Source organism: Rutidosis leptorrhynchoides, chromosome 4, assembly GCF_046630445.1.
Source record: "Rutidosis leptorrhynchoides isolate AG116_Rl617_1_P2 chromosome 4, CSIRO_AGI_Rlap_v1, whole genome shotgun sequence".
Lineage (NCBI taxonomy): Eukaryota > Viridiplantae > Streptophyta > Magnoliopsida > Asterales > Asteraceae > Rutidosis > Rutidosis leptorrhynchoides.
In genome coordinates, this window is record NC_092336.1 from 27,379,151 (window position 1) to 27,396,468 (window position 17,318).

Below are 17,318 nucleotides of genomic sequence, written 5' to 3' on the forward strand. Positions count from 1 at the left end.
TCGATGTAAAGAAAGTTTGTCTTTTAAAAACGAATGCAATGTTTGTAAAATGTATCATATAGAGGTCAAATACCTCGCGATGTAACCAAATGTAATGTATTCGTCCAGATGAATTAGGACGGGTCGTTAAAGTTAAAACTTTGATTTCTAACAATTATATCATAAAAACGAATTTTGACAGAGACCAAAGAAGTCACAAGTTACAAATTCTAATTTACCAAGTTTTCATCTTCACAAAACGCATTTCATGAACCCTAACCCTAAATCCGAATTAGGGTTTCTAAGTAACCAAAACCTTGATAATAACAATAATAACACCATCTAGACTCATAAAAATTAACCACAAAGTATAATTTAATCATAACTCAAGTTAGGGTTTAAAATCCCAAATTAATTCAATGAAGATGAAGAAGATGGAAGAAACAATATTTCTAATGGTGCTAGCATGAAAGGCTTGCTATATGTATAATTACCCTTTTACCCTCCCCACTTAAGCTTTCTACAAAAATAGGTCCCCCTCTAGTCAAATATAGGTCAAACAATTAATTTTAACGATAAATTATTCCTTATAAAAATTAGGATGTTACAATGTGCATCACCAAAAATCACAAGCACAATGTAGATATTGGTTAGTCTTACAGACTTGCACTTAACATAGAAGAAGCCAAACAGCTCTTAACAAATATCGCCAAAAATGTGTTGAAGCTCATCCCGTTAATTAGTAATATCCTAAATGAAGAAAAAAGAGAAAAAAAGAAGATAAATTAGTCTAGTAGTATTACTTATCAACGTTTCAAATGCCATTATTTTTATTTCTATTATTTTTTGACAAATGTTAAGAGTTATGACCAATTAACATAAATTGATCTCAAATATATATAAATAAAAATAAAAAAATAATAATTATTGAGCAATGCAATCCCAACTCATTTATGTGCCAATTTGGGCTATGATTTGTTTAATATAATACATGAAACAAATTAACTATAAGAAAATTGGTCAAAAGTTTGTAAGACATTCGTAGTATTCTGAATTGATTAGCCAATTACAACACCCTAAATTATTCTCTTTATTTTAGTTCTCTCATGCTAAATACATTGTAGATTTTAGAGTTTAAATAGAATACGATACGAAATAGTGATGTTGGGTCATTTAACACAGATGACAAAACCTATCCAGTGATCCACCCCGCCCATTTTGCTACCTTCATCCGAATAATAAAAGTCTTATGCTTAGAATGTAAAAGATTGAATTTTAATACTCGTAGCATATATGTGCGGTAGTGATAAAAAAGTTCCCATCTAATCAAGCATAACGGTTACTGAAAAAAGATCAAAATTAACGAAGTTACTGAATTTAAATACTATTTCAAACTCTAAGCAAGTTGAAAAACTTGAGGATGTACCTATATTACTTTGTTTAATTGGTAGATAAACTCACGCGTCGCGGGCATCATTCAAAACACCATCATCATAATAATCTTTGTTCCTTATAATATATACCTGCAATGCAATGCAATGAAAATGGAAAAAATGGATTACATTGATTATTAGTTCTTCAAAACTATTTTACTAAATCGTGAAGTGTATGACAAGCTCCTAGAACTTATTTTGAGTAAGGAAAAAATACTAGCACATGAAAAATTAAAAAAGGAAAGAAAAAAACAAACCTTAAAGACAGCGCGTTTGATTAAATGAAAGACGAGTGCATCTCCATCTATTAATTTATGACTAACGGAAAACCCCCTCCATCCAGCACCAAGCCCTTCAATACGAGCAATATAACGTGTCGGAAACTTTTCACCGTCTTCATCAATTAAAGTGATGGTTACATCATTCTCCGGTAGGCATTTTCTGCAGAAATGATCTGGTAGATTCTGTTGTTGTATCCATGCAGCCAATAATCATCACATTGTGTACAAAATATGTATATTCAATATGTCATTATGAACGACGACTAAAGTAAGTAACTAACCAGAAATGCACCAGTCACGTGTGTATGAAACATGGGTTTAAAGAATGACATATCACCACTTTTAAGTTTAGATTCAAGTTCTTCGGCTTTGTTTATAGCGTATTCTCTAGCTTCATCAGATGCGTAAACTCGGTTTCCCAACTCCTTTCTTACATACCTATACTTTCTTCCACTGTGTAGATGCAATACAGACAATCAGAATTGCTTATCCAAAATAATAGTTCTATTTTTTACTTTAAAAGAAGGCAAACGGCACGAAAAGGTAACATAAGTTACTCAAATTGACAATAAAGATAATATCACTTTTGTTGATGCATATAAAGGGCCATGTACTTTAATTTGGACTGGAAAAGGATTGTAAAATTCACAAAGAGTTAAAATGAGGTAATATTGTTCACATGACAGCTTTTCATGTGGACACGTGGCAGCATTTTCATCGCTACCTAGACAATATTACCTCAAGTTATTGATTTTTAATCACTTGATCCATTTTCTAATGCAAATTAAAGTACACAATCCTTTTCATTCATCAGCAAAAGTGATATTAACTTTATTGTCAATTTAGGTAACTTATATTACATTTTCGCGCCATTTGGCCTTAAAAGAAAAACTTATAATATTTAAGATTCAAATCAGGTATTTCTTAAACTTTAGATTACAATTTACCACCTTGGTAACTCAAGTCTCTCAAAAGTGTTAAGCCCCTACAACAGAACACCAAACAAAATAAATGCCTTTTATAACGGTTATTTTATAAGTTGTCGACAATACCCAAAAACTGTAGAGTTAACAGATTAAGGAAGCAAAAAAGAAGCATACGTGTTCCTTATAAACAGGGGCAGGCAAACTTGCAACACGACTGGACCTCCTAACCACCACAATTTCTGTCCCGATGACACGAGGTTTTGTTCGTTTCATCTTTTGTTGTCAAACAAAACAATGTAAACAGAGATTAGCACTTAGTTCGTTACAAATATGCAATTGGAAAACAAAAGGATAAGAAACAATATATGTGTAACATTTTAGCAAGTGTGTTTTTCTTCAATAATAAGCTAAAACGTAGTTGTATCCAAACAATACCCATAAACCCCTAATACTGTCTTAGCAAAACCCTAACCTAAAAAAATTAAACAGATCAGGAGTGTCATTTAGCATTTAGTTCCCCAATCAAAAATTAACTATTTAAGAACGTTAGTTGAGATAAACCTGTTACCCAACGAATTAAACAAACAGAAAAAAATTAAGAGAATCAAACCGGAGAGTGAGCGGTTTTGAGAGCTTGAGTGAGGTGAGGGATGTTAAGTTGTTCCATCCTCTTTTTGTTTTCTTCCAACCTTTGTTTACGTAGATCCTCATAGCTTTTCTTTGATACCACCATTTTTTTCTAATTTTTTTTTTTTTTTAGATAAAGAAGATGAAAGAAATTGGGGGTGAGCTAAAAAGATGAAATAAATTTTGTTTATGGTTTTAATCAGAGTCGACCGTTGTAACACAAACCGATGTAAAATATCACGCATAGGCGGATGTTAACGATTTATTTTGAAGTTAACCCTTAGATACTAAAAAACATGTCTAATTTTGTAGTTTTAGTTCATTTGTATTATAGTTTTGAGTTTACATTCACACTAGAATCGGTACCTTAAATTCGCCTCATTTTACACAACAGCCCTTCAAGTTTACACTTTTTCAGGGGTTGAAACATGCCTAATTTTGTAGTTTTAGTTCATTTGTATTATAGTTTTGAGTTTACGTTCACACTACAATCGGTACCTTAAATTCGCCTCATTTTACACAACAGCCCTTCAAGTTTACACTTTTTCAGGGGTTGAAAGTGTAGATATATAATTTTATTAAAATAAAAGAAACTAATTCCACCCAGATTTATAGCGGGCCCTATCTTCTCGCTCGGTGCGAGTTAAATTTTTTCGAGACCACCGTTCAACTCGAGAAATTATCACGAACCCAACATGACTAACTATACGCGAAACGGACACTTCTCAAAGAACGCTTAACACGACGACAACCCGTATCTTTCTGTTCGCCACAAGTTAAATTAACCCTTACATACTAACAAACATTCCTAATTTTGTAGTTTTAGTTCATTTGTATTGTAGTTTTGAGTTTACGTTCACACTAAAATCGGTACCTCAAATTCACCTCATTTTACACAACAACCTTTCAAGTTTACACTTTTTCAGGGGTTGAAAGTGTAGATATATAATTTAATTAAAATAAAAGAAACTAATTCCACCCAGATTTATAACGGGCCCTATCTTCTCGCTCGGTGCGAGTTAAATTTTTCCGAGACCACCGTTCAACTCGAAAAATTATCACGAACCCAACGTGACTAACTATACGCGAAACGGACACTTCTCAAAAAACGCTTAACACAACGACAACCTGTATCTTTCTGTTCGCCACAAGTTAAATTTTTCTGACAGCACCGTTACACTCGAAAAAAATTTATGAAAAAAAAAAAGAAACTAACTACGTTAGAAACGGACACTTTTTTAAAAACGTTTAAGACAACGACATCTAAAACGGCGCTTAAGACATGAGTCGTTTTCCCCTCTGTAAATACACAACGCTACGTTAAATATGAATACACAGGCCGAAAGCCCCCGCCGCATCGCGCGGGCCGGATCCGGACTAGTTTGTTGTCCAAAACTCTAAATACTCCTGTAGCACTTGTTTATTGACCCGTGTATAGAATATAAGGGTTTTTTTAAAAGAAAATTTTAAAGTAAAAAATAACATTATACATTTCGTTCATGCAGTAATCTCTTAAATCCAATAATTTACTTGAAATCCAACGGACTAATCAGAGCGCGATATGTGGCGCGACAATCACATTTGATTGGAAAAAAAAATTCAAAAACTTTTTTTAAAATTTTTTTTTAAAAATTTTTTTATTTATTTTTTTAAATTTAGCATGTTAAATCCAATCACATGTGATTATAAAAACTAGGGATGGCAATGAATACCCGATTCAGTGGATATCCATCCGATCCACCCGATTATTCTTGGATATGGACGATCTAAATGGATATGGATATGGATGTGGATGAAAAAATTTCATCCATGGATGAACCCGCTTTCACCCGAAATAACTAAATATATAAATTTATCACTCAAATTAGTATCATTTATGTAGTGATATTTCATTAATTATATTCATATATTCATCTTTCTTTATATTTTCTCTAAAAAAATAATTTTCTTCTTATATTTTGGTTTGTTTAAATAATCTAATGCATTTATCGTACTTTGGTGGTTCAAATGTGATTCCATGTAACTAAAAGTAAGCAACTTACATGTCGATATCTTTATACGTTTAATAGGTTATCTATTGAATATTTGTTATATAGATTAGTAAAATGTGACTTTCGGTCGCATAAACTATTAGAAATATTATTTTTGATCGTATATAGTGAACCACCGCTTATAATTGTTAAAAATAAAATAAATTTAAACGGATATAGATAATTATCCATTAACCCGCTTCATCCGACGGATATGGATATGGATGGATGAAAAGTAAAAAAAATAAATGGATATGGATATGGATACGGCCTCACCCGATCCATATCCGATCCATTGTCATCCCTAATAAAAATCAATCACATGTGATTCTGCATGTCAAATTCACTAACATATGATTAAAAAAAAAAATTCAAATTTTTTTTTTTTTTGAATCACATGTGATTGGATTTGACATGCAGAATCACATGTGATTGGGTTTTACAAATAAATATGATTGTCATGCAGAATCACATGTGATTTACTTCATGTCAAAGTCATTCACATGTGATTGGAAAAAAAATTGAAAAATTTTTTTCGGAAAAAAAAATGGGGAAATTTTTTTTTCCAATCACATGTGATTGTCGCGCCACATGTCACACTCTGATTGGTCCCTTGAATCCCAACTTAAAAGTTGAATTCATTTGAATATTTATCTATGCAACATAACATATTTTGTAAACATAAATAAATTATAAGTTTAAGGTTTATGTATCAATATATTTAATTTCATTATATTGTAGATGTATGCCATGTGTCACGGACTTATCTCGATAAGCTCACCGTGCGGCACTTAGTCTCTACTAAGTCAGCCTAGCTCGGACCTTCTAATGATTCAAGTGACTAAAAGAGAACAAAATAGAGAACAAGTGGGAACTTACAGAAAATGCTTATATTGATTATGAAAGCTTTTCAAGAGATAATACTTGAGTTTTGAGGTGTGGTGTGCCAAATGAGGTCACCCCTATTTATACTAATCTTACATCAAAATGAATGGCTATGATTAAACTAAATCAATGGCTATGATCTAAGTACTAGAAACTTCATGACCTAGAAATATTTATGGAGTTTCCATACCATTCCATGAAAGAATCAAGTAGAGAATTCTAGATATCTTCCATATGCTTCTTGGGCCTTCCATGATTTGGATTATAAACTTAGTGGGTTGGGCCACAAAGTTGTTGGGTTGTGACATTCTCCCCCACCTAAGCTCGCGACGTCCTCGTCGTGTGATCCTCGTGATACTTCTTGATTTTATCTGTAAACTGCCAAAATAAGTCTTCGGCTTCCCATCTTGCTTCACTATCGGGCAAGTTACGCCACTTAACTAGGTATTCTCTATAGCTCGGCACACCCCGTCTCCGTACAGTTCGATGCAACAAGATATCTTCCACTTCACGATCGAACGAAGTCGCAACTGCCATTAGTGCTCGTTTGGAAACTCCTCGTTCTGGGTCTTCCTCGTCTCCATGATAAGGTTTCAGAAAACTTACGTGGAATACTGGATGGATCTTTAACTTGGGCGGTAGTTCAACTCGATATGACACTTTTCCAACACGTTCAATCACCAGGAAGGGGACTTCGTATCTCCGGATTAGTCCCTTGTGCACCTTCCTAAATGTTTTGAACTGTTGCGGTAGAAGCTTTACCATTACTTTATCCCCAACGTCGAACTCGACGTGTCGTCTTTTCTCGTCTGCCCACCTCTTCATTTTCTTGGCCGCTTGATCTAGTGATGCTCGTGCCAAGTCTGCTTGTTCGTGCCATTCCTTCATCGTCTTATAAGCTGCTGGACTATTTCCATCATATAAAGCGGCTAAGGCATTTCGAGTTAATGGTTGACGCCCCGTCACCAATTCGAAAGGACTCTTCCCCGTTGTAACGACCCGAATTTTTCCGTTAATATATAGAAGATTAATATTTACATAATTAATGTTTCCAACATGTTAAGCAATCAAACTCATTAAGACTTGGTTATTTGAAATGAATTTTATACAAACATTTGGCCACCCCGTCTGTCTGACGATTCACGAACGTCATAATTCGTAATAATTATTTAATGACGTATATATGAATATAAATATATACTCATGATTGTTAAATGATATTTAAGTATCTCATTACATATATTAACAATTGGTTATATACATAAAATGAGATTACTAACTTAAAGACTTCAAGACTATATACATATATATAACGATTAACGTTGTAATAACTTCTAAATTAAAATGTATGTATATGTATTGTATTAATATGTATTAATACACTTTTGAAGGACTTAAACATATATACTAACATACTTATACTCAACAAAGATAGCTATACTCATAATCTCATTCATCAAGAATTCTATTCGTATTCATTCGGTATTTACACCCGTATCATACCCAGCTTTCATACTTAAATACTATGAGTGTATATCAATATGAAATACCAATTATAGCCTCCTTAGCAGCCCTATGAGTCACAAGACAAGGATAAACATGATGGAGACTTGTGGGAACTAACATTTAACTTCTAGTTTGCATTATTATGCTATATTCCAAATTTTGATAAAGTCTCTTAACCATATACATGAACCACGACTTTTAACACTCTTTTTACTCATTCATATCACCTATTTAACTTACTTTCACTCTCATAATACTCACACACAAGAACTCCAAGTATTCTCTCCATTTCTTACTCTTTAAACACTCTTTAAACACACATACTTCAAGTACTAGAAAATCTTCATTCACTTTGATCATAAACTAGCTTCAAGAACACTTTGTTAACTCATCTACTCCTCTTTATTAAGGTAAGAATCATATATAAGTTTTGGTTCAATTCATATACTTATAACTATCTTAATTCAAGATAGAAATCTTATTCGAACTTTTGTTCATTCTATGATTCTACTACAAGGATTACAAGCCATCAAGGATATCTTTGATCACAAGATTATCATCTTATTTTATCAGCAACTTTGTTCATTTAATTTGAGGTAGTCACCTTATTCATAATCTTTTTTGATTCATATCCATATAGCTATCTTATTATGAGTTTATAACTTACAATAATAAGAACATAGTTTAGATTATTTCTAAACTTGTTCACAAACAAACTTAAATCTTCTAACTTGACTTTTAAAATACTTCAACACATATATTATGACAGTATGTCAAGCTAACATAAGGATATAAAACTTGTAAACACGAAGAACACCTTAAAACTGAACATACGCCGTCATAGATCATCGGGGGCTGTTTTGGGTTTGATTTTAAAAACCTATCTTAAACTTTGAATTAAAAGATTTCCTTTGGTGAAAATTTTTATTTTATATGGATATGAAATATATCCAAAATTCATGGTTAAACTCTAATTGGAAGTATGTTTTTCAAAAGAGTCATCAAGATGTCGTTCTTACGACGGATATGACTATCTTCTTGTATTTGACACCTAAGCTGTATTTTAGAATATAAATACATACTTTTTCTATTTAGATTAATAAATAACGGTTCGATACAAAACTATGGCAAGTCGAATCACTCAAAACGGATTTGTAACGAAGAAATTATGGGTAAAACAAAATTGGATATTTTTGTTTGTTTTTAGCTACGGTTTTGATTAATAAAAATGGATGTTAACCTTATCCTAGCTAAATTACCTTGTATCCTACATGTATTTATACATGACTTGTTCCCGAATTTATGGAAATACAATTTATATAGTCGTGTTTAAGTTCTACGACAATATATTATAGTTTTAATAAAGATCGTAAGGCACCATATATATATATATATATATATATATATATATATATATATATATATATATATATATATATATGACTTGATCACCGTGGATTCGTATATAAAGTTTTGACATATCATTTTGACTTCTTCTATATATATTATTGGAACGAACTATAAGACACCATTGGCAATAATCTCGAGTTAGCTGTGGGTCGAAGTGGATTCCAACATAATATATATACTTTAAGTTGTGATCGAGCCTGAGACATGTATACAATGGGCCGCGGATTGCTTCAGACAATATACATATTATGTGTCTTATTATATTAAGACAATATATTATAGTGTTAGTAAATTCTAACACAATATACGCATTTATATTTATATATATATTTATACTGTTGGACTATCGGACTATTAGACTACGAATATTGGACTACTAACAATGGACAATTAAAATTATCACAAGTATCATAAGTATGAAATATTAATTATATATATATATATATCTTGACACAAGAATATTATTATTAGGTTCGTGAATTTGTCAAAGGCCAAGTCTTATTACCATCTATTCGGAAATCATCACAAATGAGTTATAGTCCCATTTTTACTATCTAAATTATTTTGGAATGAGAATACATGCAAATTTATAAATGTTTTACAAAATAAACACAAGTTCATGAAACTACATTCTACGATTGTTTTGTTATACCGGATATCTGTACTTATTATTATTATTATGCTTGGTAACCTAAGAATTAGTGAAAAACACTAATTGACGCGAATCCTAAAGGTAGATCTACGGGCATCAACCACCCCCATTTTCGAATAGTGGAAATGCTTTAGTACTTCGAAGGGTTCTTGTCATACATTTGAATAGTGGAATGTATGATGCTAGATATCTTAAGCGCTCTATGTTAAGGTCGGTTACCAGGCGACTCATCGTATGAATGATTTTTGCAGTTGTAATGATCCTGCGCATTTAATAAAATGAAATCTTGTGACTTATTAAATGTTATGATTATTATATAGAAACTAAACCTATGACTCACCAACAATTTTGTTGACTTTTTAAGCATGTTTATTCTCAGGTGATTATTAGAAAGCTTCCGCTGTTGCATGTTTACTCAACGTCAAGATTTGGAGTCATCATGCTCTTCCAAATAAATAAACTTGCATTCGGGAATTGTATTTGTAATATATTGTTGACAAGTATGTAATGGTGTGTGTAAAATACATGTATTTTGAGGAGATTGTCTTTGATCGACAATCAAAACTTATGCTTTTAAACCTTTATTCAATAATAAAGGTTATGGTTATTTTAAAATGAATGCAAGCTTTGAAAACGTCTCATATAGATGTCAAAACCTCGCAAAGAAATCAATTAATATGAAACGTTTATAATTAATATGAACGGGGCATTTCAGTTGGTATCCGAGCGTTGGTCTTAGAGAATCAGAAAATTTTTCATTAGTGTGTCTAACTGATTTTTGATGCATTAGTGAGTCTGGACTTCGACCATAATTGTTTTAAAAATGATTGCTTAATATAATTGTTGGAAACATAAGATTATTAACATATAAATATTATAAGATATATCATTCTCTTAACGTGTCTGCTATTATGTGATAGATGACTTCATCCGATCATATAAGCATCTCTAGTGATTCAGATTTCATTTACTTATCAAGTGATTCGGATGTTGAGTCAAAGCATACGACTTATGAACCAACGGAAAAGTTAACTTTTGGTACTACCATTAAAGAGGAAAATTGTTGGGAAAATTGGGAAGATTCACAATTGCCAGAAGAGGTTCCAGAAGAGGATCCGGAAGAAGATCCAGAGGAGGAACCCGAATAAGGGGATCCTGAAGACGTTGTGGAAATTACCGAACCACAACGTGATTTTGGAAAATCTTTGGCTGTTATACCCAATCCCAAACCCGATGAACCTATTATGACCCAAAATGTTTGTGACCATCCACATGAACCATCTAAGAAAGCAGTTTACAAAATGAACGCTCGTATAACGACTGGTGGTTTTGTTCCTAAGCAATTAGCCGAAAGAACCAATTGGGAGGAATTGGAAAAAGAACTATCCAAACGAAGATCCAAACGTTTGACTGAGAAAGAAACAACGTCAACATCTAAGAAACCTCGTCATTCTTAAACTATCGACGACTACCCTATATTCCATGCATTGTATAATATGTATTATATTGTGTGTTTAAGTTTGTAAGAAAATCCGCAATGTAATTTTCCTTATGATTGTATAATAATAAGAATAAGCATGGAAGGTTTATTATTATTATTACAACTTATTATTATGTAGTAACGTAATAACTTACCATAGTTTTTCATATTAGAATTTTAGTAGTTAATTTGTGTGTTAGCTGCTAAGTATGAACATTATTATAGTTATAAAACGCTAATATGAAGAAAAGACTTTTATAATAATAAGTTCATATTAAGCTACAAAATACTTTTTGGCTACTTCTAAAATTCTATATGATTAACTCAGTCGACTATTTTTGAAGGAAATGGCTCCTCCAGCTACTAGACAACAACAATTGAACACAGAAGAACTTCAAGCTTTCGCTGCAAATATGGCTGCAGTGGTGAATGCAATGAACAACAATAACCAATCGGGTTCCAGCAGTGGAGGAAACAATGGTAACCGGGTAGGATGTTCCTACAAAGCTTTTATGGCCTGCAAACCCAATGAGTTTGAAGGAACCGAAGGACCCGTTGGACTAAAGCGGTGGACAGAGAAGGTTGAAGCCGTGTTTGAAATCAGCAACTGCGCAAAAGAGGATAAAGTTAAGTATGCCACACATACTTTCAGGGTTACTGCTTTGACATGGTGGAATACCTACATGGATTACGTAGGACAGAATACCGCCTACGCACTTCCATGGTCCGCCTTCAAGCACATGATGAAGGAAGAGTACCGTCCCAGAACTGAAATCAACAAGCTCAAGGAAGAGCTTAAAGCACTGACAACCCAAGGGTTAGACGTCATTACCTACGAGCGACGTTTCAACGAACTGGTTTTAATGTGTCCTGGAGTATTTGAGGATGAAGAGGCAAAAATTGAAGCGTTCATAAAAGGGTTGCCGGAACGAATCTAAGAGCATGTAGGTGCTAACGACCCTGCAACAATGCAGAAAGCTAGTCGTATAGCCCATAAATTGATAGGCCAAATTACAGGAAGGATAAAGAAAGAGGCGGCCGAGGAGGCCATAATGAAACGGGGAAAGAGAAAGTGGGAGGAAAGCAGTGATCAGGGTCACCAGTCCAACAACAACAATCAAAACAACAACTACAACAACAATCACAACCACCCCAACAATAACAACAATAATCGCAACAACAACCGCAACAATAACCGCAACAACCATTCCAATAACAATTACAAAAACAACAACCGCAACCAAAACTACAACAACAACAACAACCCCAATCCTAACAATAACAACAACAACCGTCTCAACAATAATAACCCTAACAACAACAACAACAACAACAACAACAACAACAACAACAACAACAACAACAACAACAACAACAACAAAACCAACAACAAAAAGCAAAGAACTATATGCCCAAGGTGTGATACGTTTCATCCGGAGTGGTTTTGTAGAGAGTTATGTACCAGGTGCAACAGGAATGGCCATATTGCGGCAAAGTGTGAAGTCTACGGACCAAATAGAAACAAAGGAGCAAATAATCCCGGAACAAATAATAACGGCGTTGTTTGCTATGGATGTGCAAAACCGGGCCATACCATAAACCAGTGCCAGAATGGAAATAGGCAAGGCCGTGGGAGAGCCTTCAACATTAATGGGGAGAAAGCACAGGAAGATCCGGAGCTTGTTACGGGTACGTTTCTTATCAACAATACACCTGCTTATGTTTTATTTGATTCGGGTGCCGATAGAAGTTATATGAGTAGAGAATTTTGTGCCAAATTAAATTTCCCGTTAACACCTTTGGATAAAAAGTGTATAGTTGAAGTAGCAAACGGTAAACTAATTAAGGTTGATAAAATTTGCCGAAATCGAAAAATTAGTTTAGTTAGCGAAACGTTTGCAATTGATTTAATACCGGTGGAATTGGGAAGCTTCGGCATAATTATTGGAATGGACTGGATGTCCAGGGTGAAAGCCGAAGTTGTTTGTCATGAGAAGGCGATTCGCATTCTGAGGGAAGACGGGTTACCCTTAATGGTGTACGGAGAAAAGGGTAATGCCAAATTAAATCTTATCAGTAGTTTGAAGGCGCGCAAACTAATAAGAAAAGGTTGTTATGCCGTACTAGCACACGTCGAGAAGGTTGAAAAAGAAGAAAAGAAAATCGATGACGTTTTCGTTGCAAGAGAATTTCCTGAGGTGTTTCCGAACGAATTACCGGGACTACCTCCACACCTATCCGTTGAATTCCAAATAGATCTTGTACCGGGAGCCGCACCAATAGCTCGTGCTCCATATAGACTTGCGCCCACCGAAATGAAAGAATTACAAAGTCAGCTACAAGAATTATTAGAACGTGGTTTCATCCTACCGAGTACGTCACCATGGGGAGCTTCAATTTTGTTCGTTAAAAAGAAAGATGGGTCTTTTCGCATGTGTATCGATTACCGTGAGCTGAACAAAGTCACCATTAAAAACCGATACCCTTTACCCCGAATCGATGACCTATTCGATCAACTCCGAGGTTCGAGCGTATACTCAAAAATCGACCTAAGGTCAGGTTATCATCAACTAAGGGTTAAAGAAGCCGATATACCGAAAACAGCCTTCAGAACTCGTTATGGCCACTACGAATTCATGGTTATGCCATTCGGTTTAACCAATGCACCCGCAGTTTTCATGGACCTCATGCACCGAGTATGTAGTCCATATTTAGATAAGTTTGTCATTGTCTTTATTGATGACATCCTTATCTATTCGAAGAATAACCAAGAACACGAACAACACTTGAGACTTGTGTTAGAGTTGTTAAGAAAAGAACAACTTTATGCTAAGTTCTCTAAATGTGCTTTTTGGTTAAATGAAGTACAATTTCTTGGCCAAGTAGTCAGTAGTAATGGAATCAAAGTTAATCCCGCCAAGATTGAAGCTATCAAAAATTGGGAGACCCCGAAAACTCCAACGCAAATACGTCAATTTTTGAGTTTAGCCGGTTACTATAGGAGGTTTATTCAAGATTTCTCTCGAGTAGCCAAACCTTTAACCGCATTGACACATAAGGGGAAGAAGTATGAATGGACTTCCGAACAAGAGAGTGCCTTCCAATTGTTGAAAAAGAAGTTGACTACGGCACCTATTTTATCATTACCTGACGGAATGGAAGATTTTGTTATCTACTGCGACGCATCAAGAATGGGTTTTGGGTGTGTTCTTATGCAACAGAAGAAGGTGATTGCATATGCTTCTCAACAACTCAAAATTCATGTACAAAACTACACCACACACGATCTGGAATTGGGCGACGTTGTTTTTGCATTAAAGATATGGAGACATTATCTATATGGGGTCAAGTTCATCATATACACTGACCACAAAAGTCTCCAACATATTTTAAATCAAAAGCAACTAAATATGAGGCAGCGTAGGTGGGTTGAGCTGCTAAATGATTATGATTGTGAAATCCGTTACCACCCGGGGAAAGCAAATGTGGTAGCCGATGCCTTGAGTCGAAAGGAAAGAGAACCTATTCGAGTAAAAGCTATGAACATGATTATTCATACTAATCTTACTACTCGAATAAAAGAGGCACAACAGGAGGTTTTGAAGGAAGGAATTTTTGGAAGGGAAATACCCAAAGGATTAGAAAAACAGCTTAATATTCGGGAAGACAGAACCAGGTATTTAGCTGAAAGAATTTGGGTACCAAGGAATGGGGATTTAAGGAAAGTGGTACTAGATGAAGCACATAAAACCAGATATTACATCCCGGAGCGGGGAAAATATACCAAGACCTCAAGAGAAACTTTTGGTGGCCAGGAATGAAGGCCGATATAGCCATATATGTAAGAGCATGTTTGACTTGTTCTAAAGTCAAAGCTGAGCATCAGAAACCATCGGGTCTACTCCAACAACCTGAAATCCCAGAATGGAAATGGGAAAACATTACCATGGATTTCATTGCTAAGTTACCAAGAACTGCAGGTGGTTATGATATGATTTGGGTAATAGTCGATCATCTTACTAAGTCAACACACTTTCTGCCAATAAAAGAAGAGGATGGTATAGAGAAATTAGCACGATTATATCTGAAAGAAGTTGTTTCTAGACATGGTATACCAATATCTATTATATCTGATCGTGATAGCAGATTTACTTCTAGATTCTGGCAGGCATTACACGAAGCGTTGGGAACTCGTCTAGATTTAAGTACTGCATATCATTCATAAACTGATGGGAAAAGTGAAAGGACGATTCAGACACTCGAAGACATGCTACGAGCATGTGTTATTGATTTTGGAAGCAGTTGGGATTGACATCTACCGTTAGCTGAGTTTTCCTACAACAACTATCATTCTAGTATTGAGGCGGCACCATTCGAGGCACTTTATGGGAGGAAGTGCAGGTCTCCGATTTATTGGAGTGATGTGGGGGAAAAACAGATTACAGGTCCGGAAATTATCCAGAAAACTACCGACAAGGTCATTCAGATTCAGCAACGATTGAAAACAGCCCGGAGTCGGCAAAAGAGCTACGCGAATGTTAGAAGGAAACCTTTAGAGTTTGAGGAGGGTGATATGGTTATGCTTAAGGTATCACCTTGGAAAGGTGTTATTCGTTTTGGAAAGTGAGGGAAATTGAGCCCAAGATACATTGGGCCATTCAAGATCGAAAAACCATTGGGCTGGTGGCCTATCGACTTGAACTACCTCCACAATTAGAAAAGATTCACAACACCTTTCATGTTTCGAACCTGAAGAAATGTCTAGCTACCGAAGATCTCATTATCCCTTTAGACGAAATTAAGATTGACGAGAAACTAAATTTCGTCGAAGAACCCGTCGAAATTATGGATCGTGAGGTCAAATGACTCAAACAAAGTAAGATACCAATCGTTAAGGTTCGGTGGAATGCTCGTAGAGGACCTGAATTCACTTGGGAACGAGAAGACCAAATGAAGCTGAAGTACCCACATTTGTTTTCCGATATCGCACGTTAACTAGGTACTATTCTAAATTTCGGGACGAAATTTAATTTAATGGGTGTGTAATGTAACGACCCGGATTTTTCCGTTAATATATAGAAGATTAATATTTACATAATTAATGTTTCCAACATGTTAAGCAATCAAACTCATTAAGATTAATATATAGAAGATTAATATTTACATAATATTTACATATAGAAGATTATATAGAAGCTTTACCATTACTTTATCCCCAACGTCGAACTCGATGTGTCGTCTTTTCTCGTCCTCCCACTTCTTCATTTTCTTGGCCGCTTTATCTAGTGATGCTCGTGCCAAGTCCGCTTGTTCGTGCCATTCCTTCATCGTCTTATAAGCTGTTGGACTATTTCCATCATATGAAGCGGCTAAGGCATTTGGTGTTAATGGTTGACGCCCCGTCACCAATTCGAAAGGACTCTTCCCCGTTGTAACGACCCGGATTTTTCCGTTAATATATAGAAGATTAATATTTACATAATTAATGTTTCCAACATGTTAAGCAATCAAACTCATTAAGACTTGGTTATTTGAAATGAATTTTATACAAACATTTGGCCACCCCGTCTGTCTGACGATTCACGAACGTCATAATTCGTAATAATTATTTAATGACGTATATATGAATATAAATATATACTCATGATTGTTAAATGATATTTAAGTATCTCATTACATATATTAACAATTGGTTATATACATAAAATGAGATTACTAACTTAAAGACTTCAAGACTATATACATATATATAACGATTAACGTTGTAATAACTTCCAAATTAAAATGTATGTATATGTATTGTATTAATATGTATTAATACACTTTTGAAGGACTTAAACATATATACTAACATACTTATACTCAACAAAGATAGCTATACTCATAATCTCATTCATCAAGAATTCTATTTGTATTCATTCGGTATTTACACCTGTATCATACCCAGCTTCCATACTTAAATACTATGAGTATATACCAATATGAAATACCAATTATAGCCTCCTTAGCAGCCCTATGAGTCACAAGACAAGGATAAACATGATGGAGACTTGTGGGAACCAACATTTAACTTCTAGTTTGCATTATTATGCTATATTCCAAATTTTGA

General features: G+C 34.4%; 1 protein-coding gene across 1 annotated transcript; it reads right to left on the reverse strand.

The window, feature by feature from the left end:
• Positions 1-598: 598 nt before the first annotated feature.
• On the reverse strand, positions 599-3,423 carry LOC139844968 (B3 domain-containing protein At3g19184-like). The gene is made up of 7 exons (XM_071835185.1): positions 3,230-3,423; positions 2,794-2,892; positions 2,644-2,678; positions 1,975-2,146; positions 1,670-1,876; positions 1,406-1,502; positions 599-729 (listed from the first exon to the last, which is right to left on the reverse strand). The coding sequence occupies exons 1-6, from the start codon at positions 3,350-3,352 to the stop codon at positions 1,437-1,439; spliced, it is 702 nt and encodes a 233-aa protein (XP_071691286.1). The 5' UTR covers positions 3,353-3,423; the 3' UTR covers positions 599-729; positions 1,406-1,436.
• Between the last annotated feature and the right edge of the window lie 13,895 nt (positions 3,424-17,318).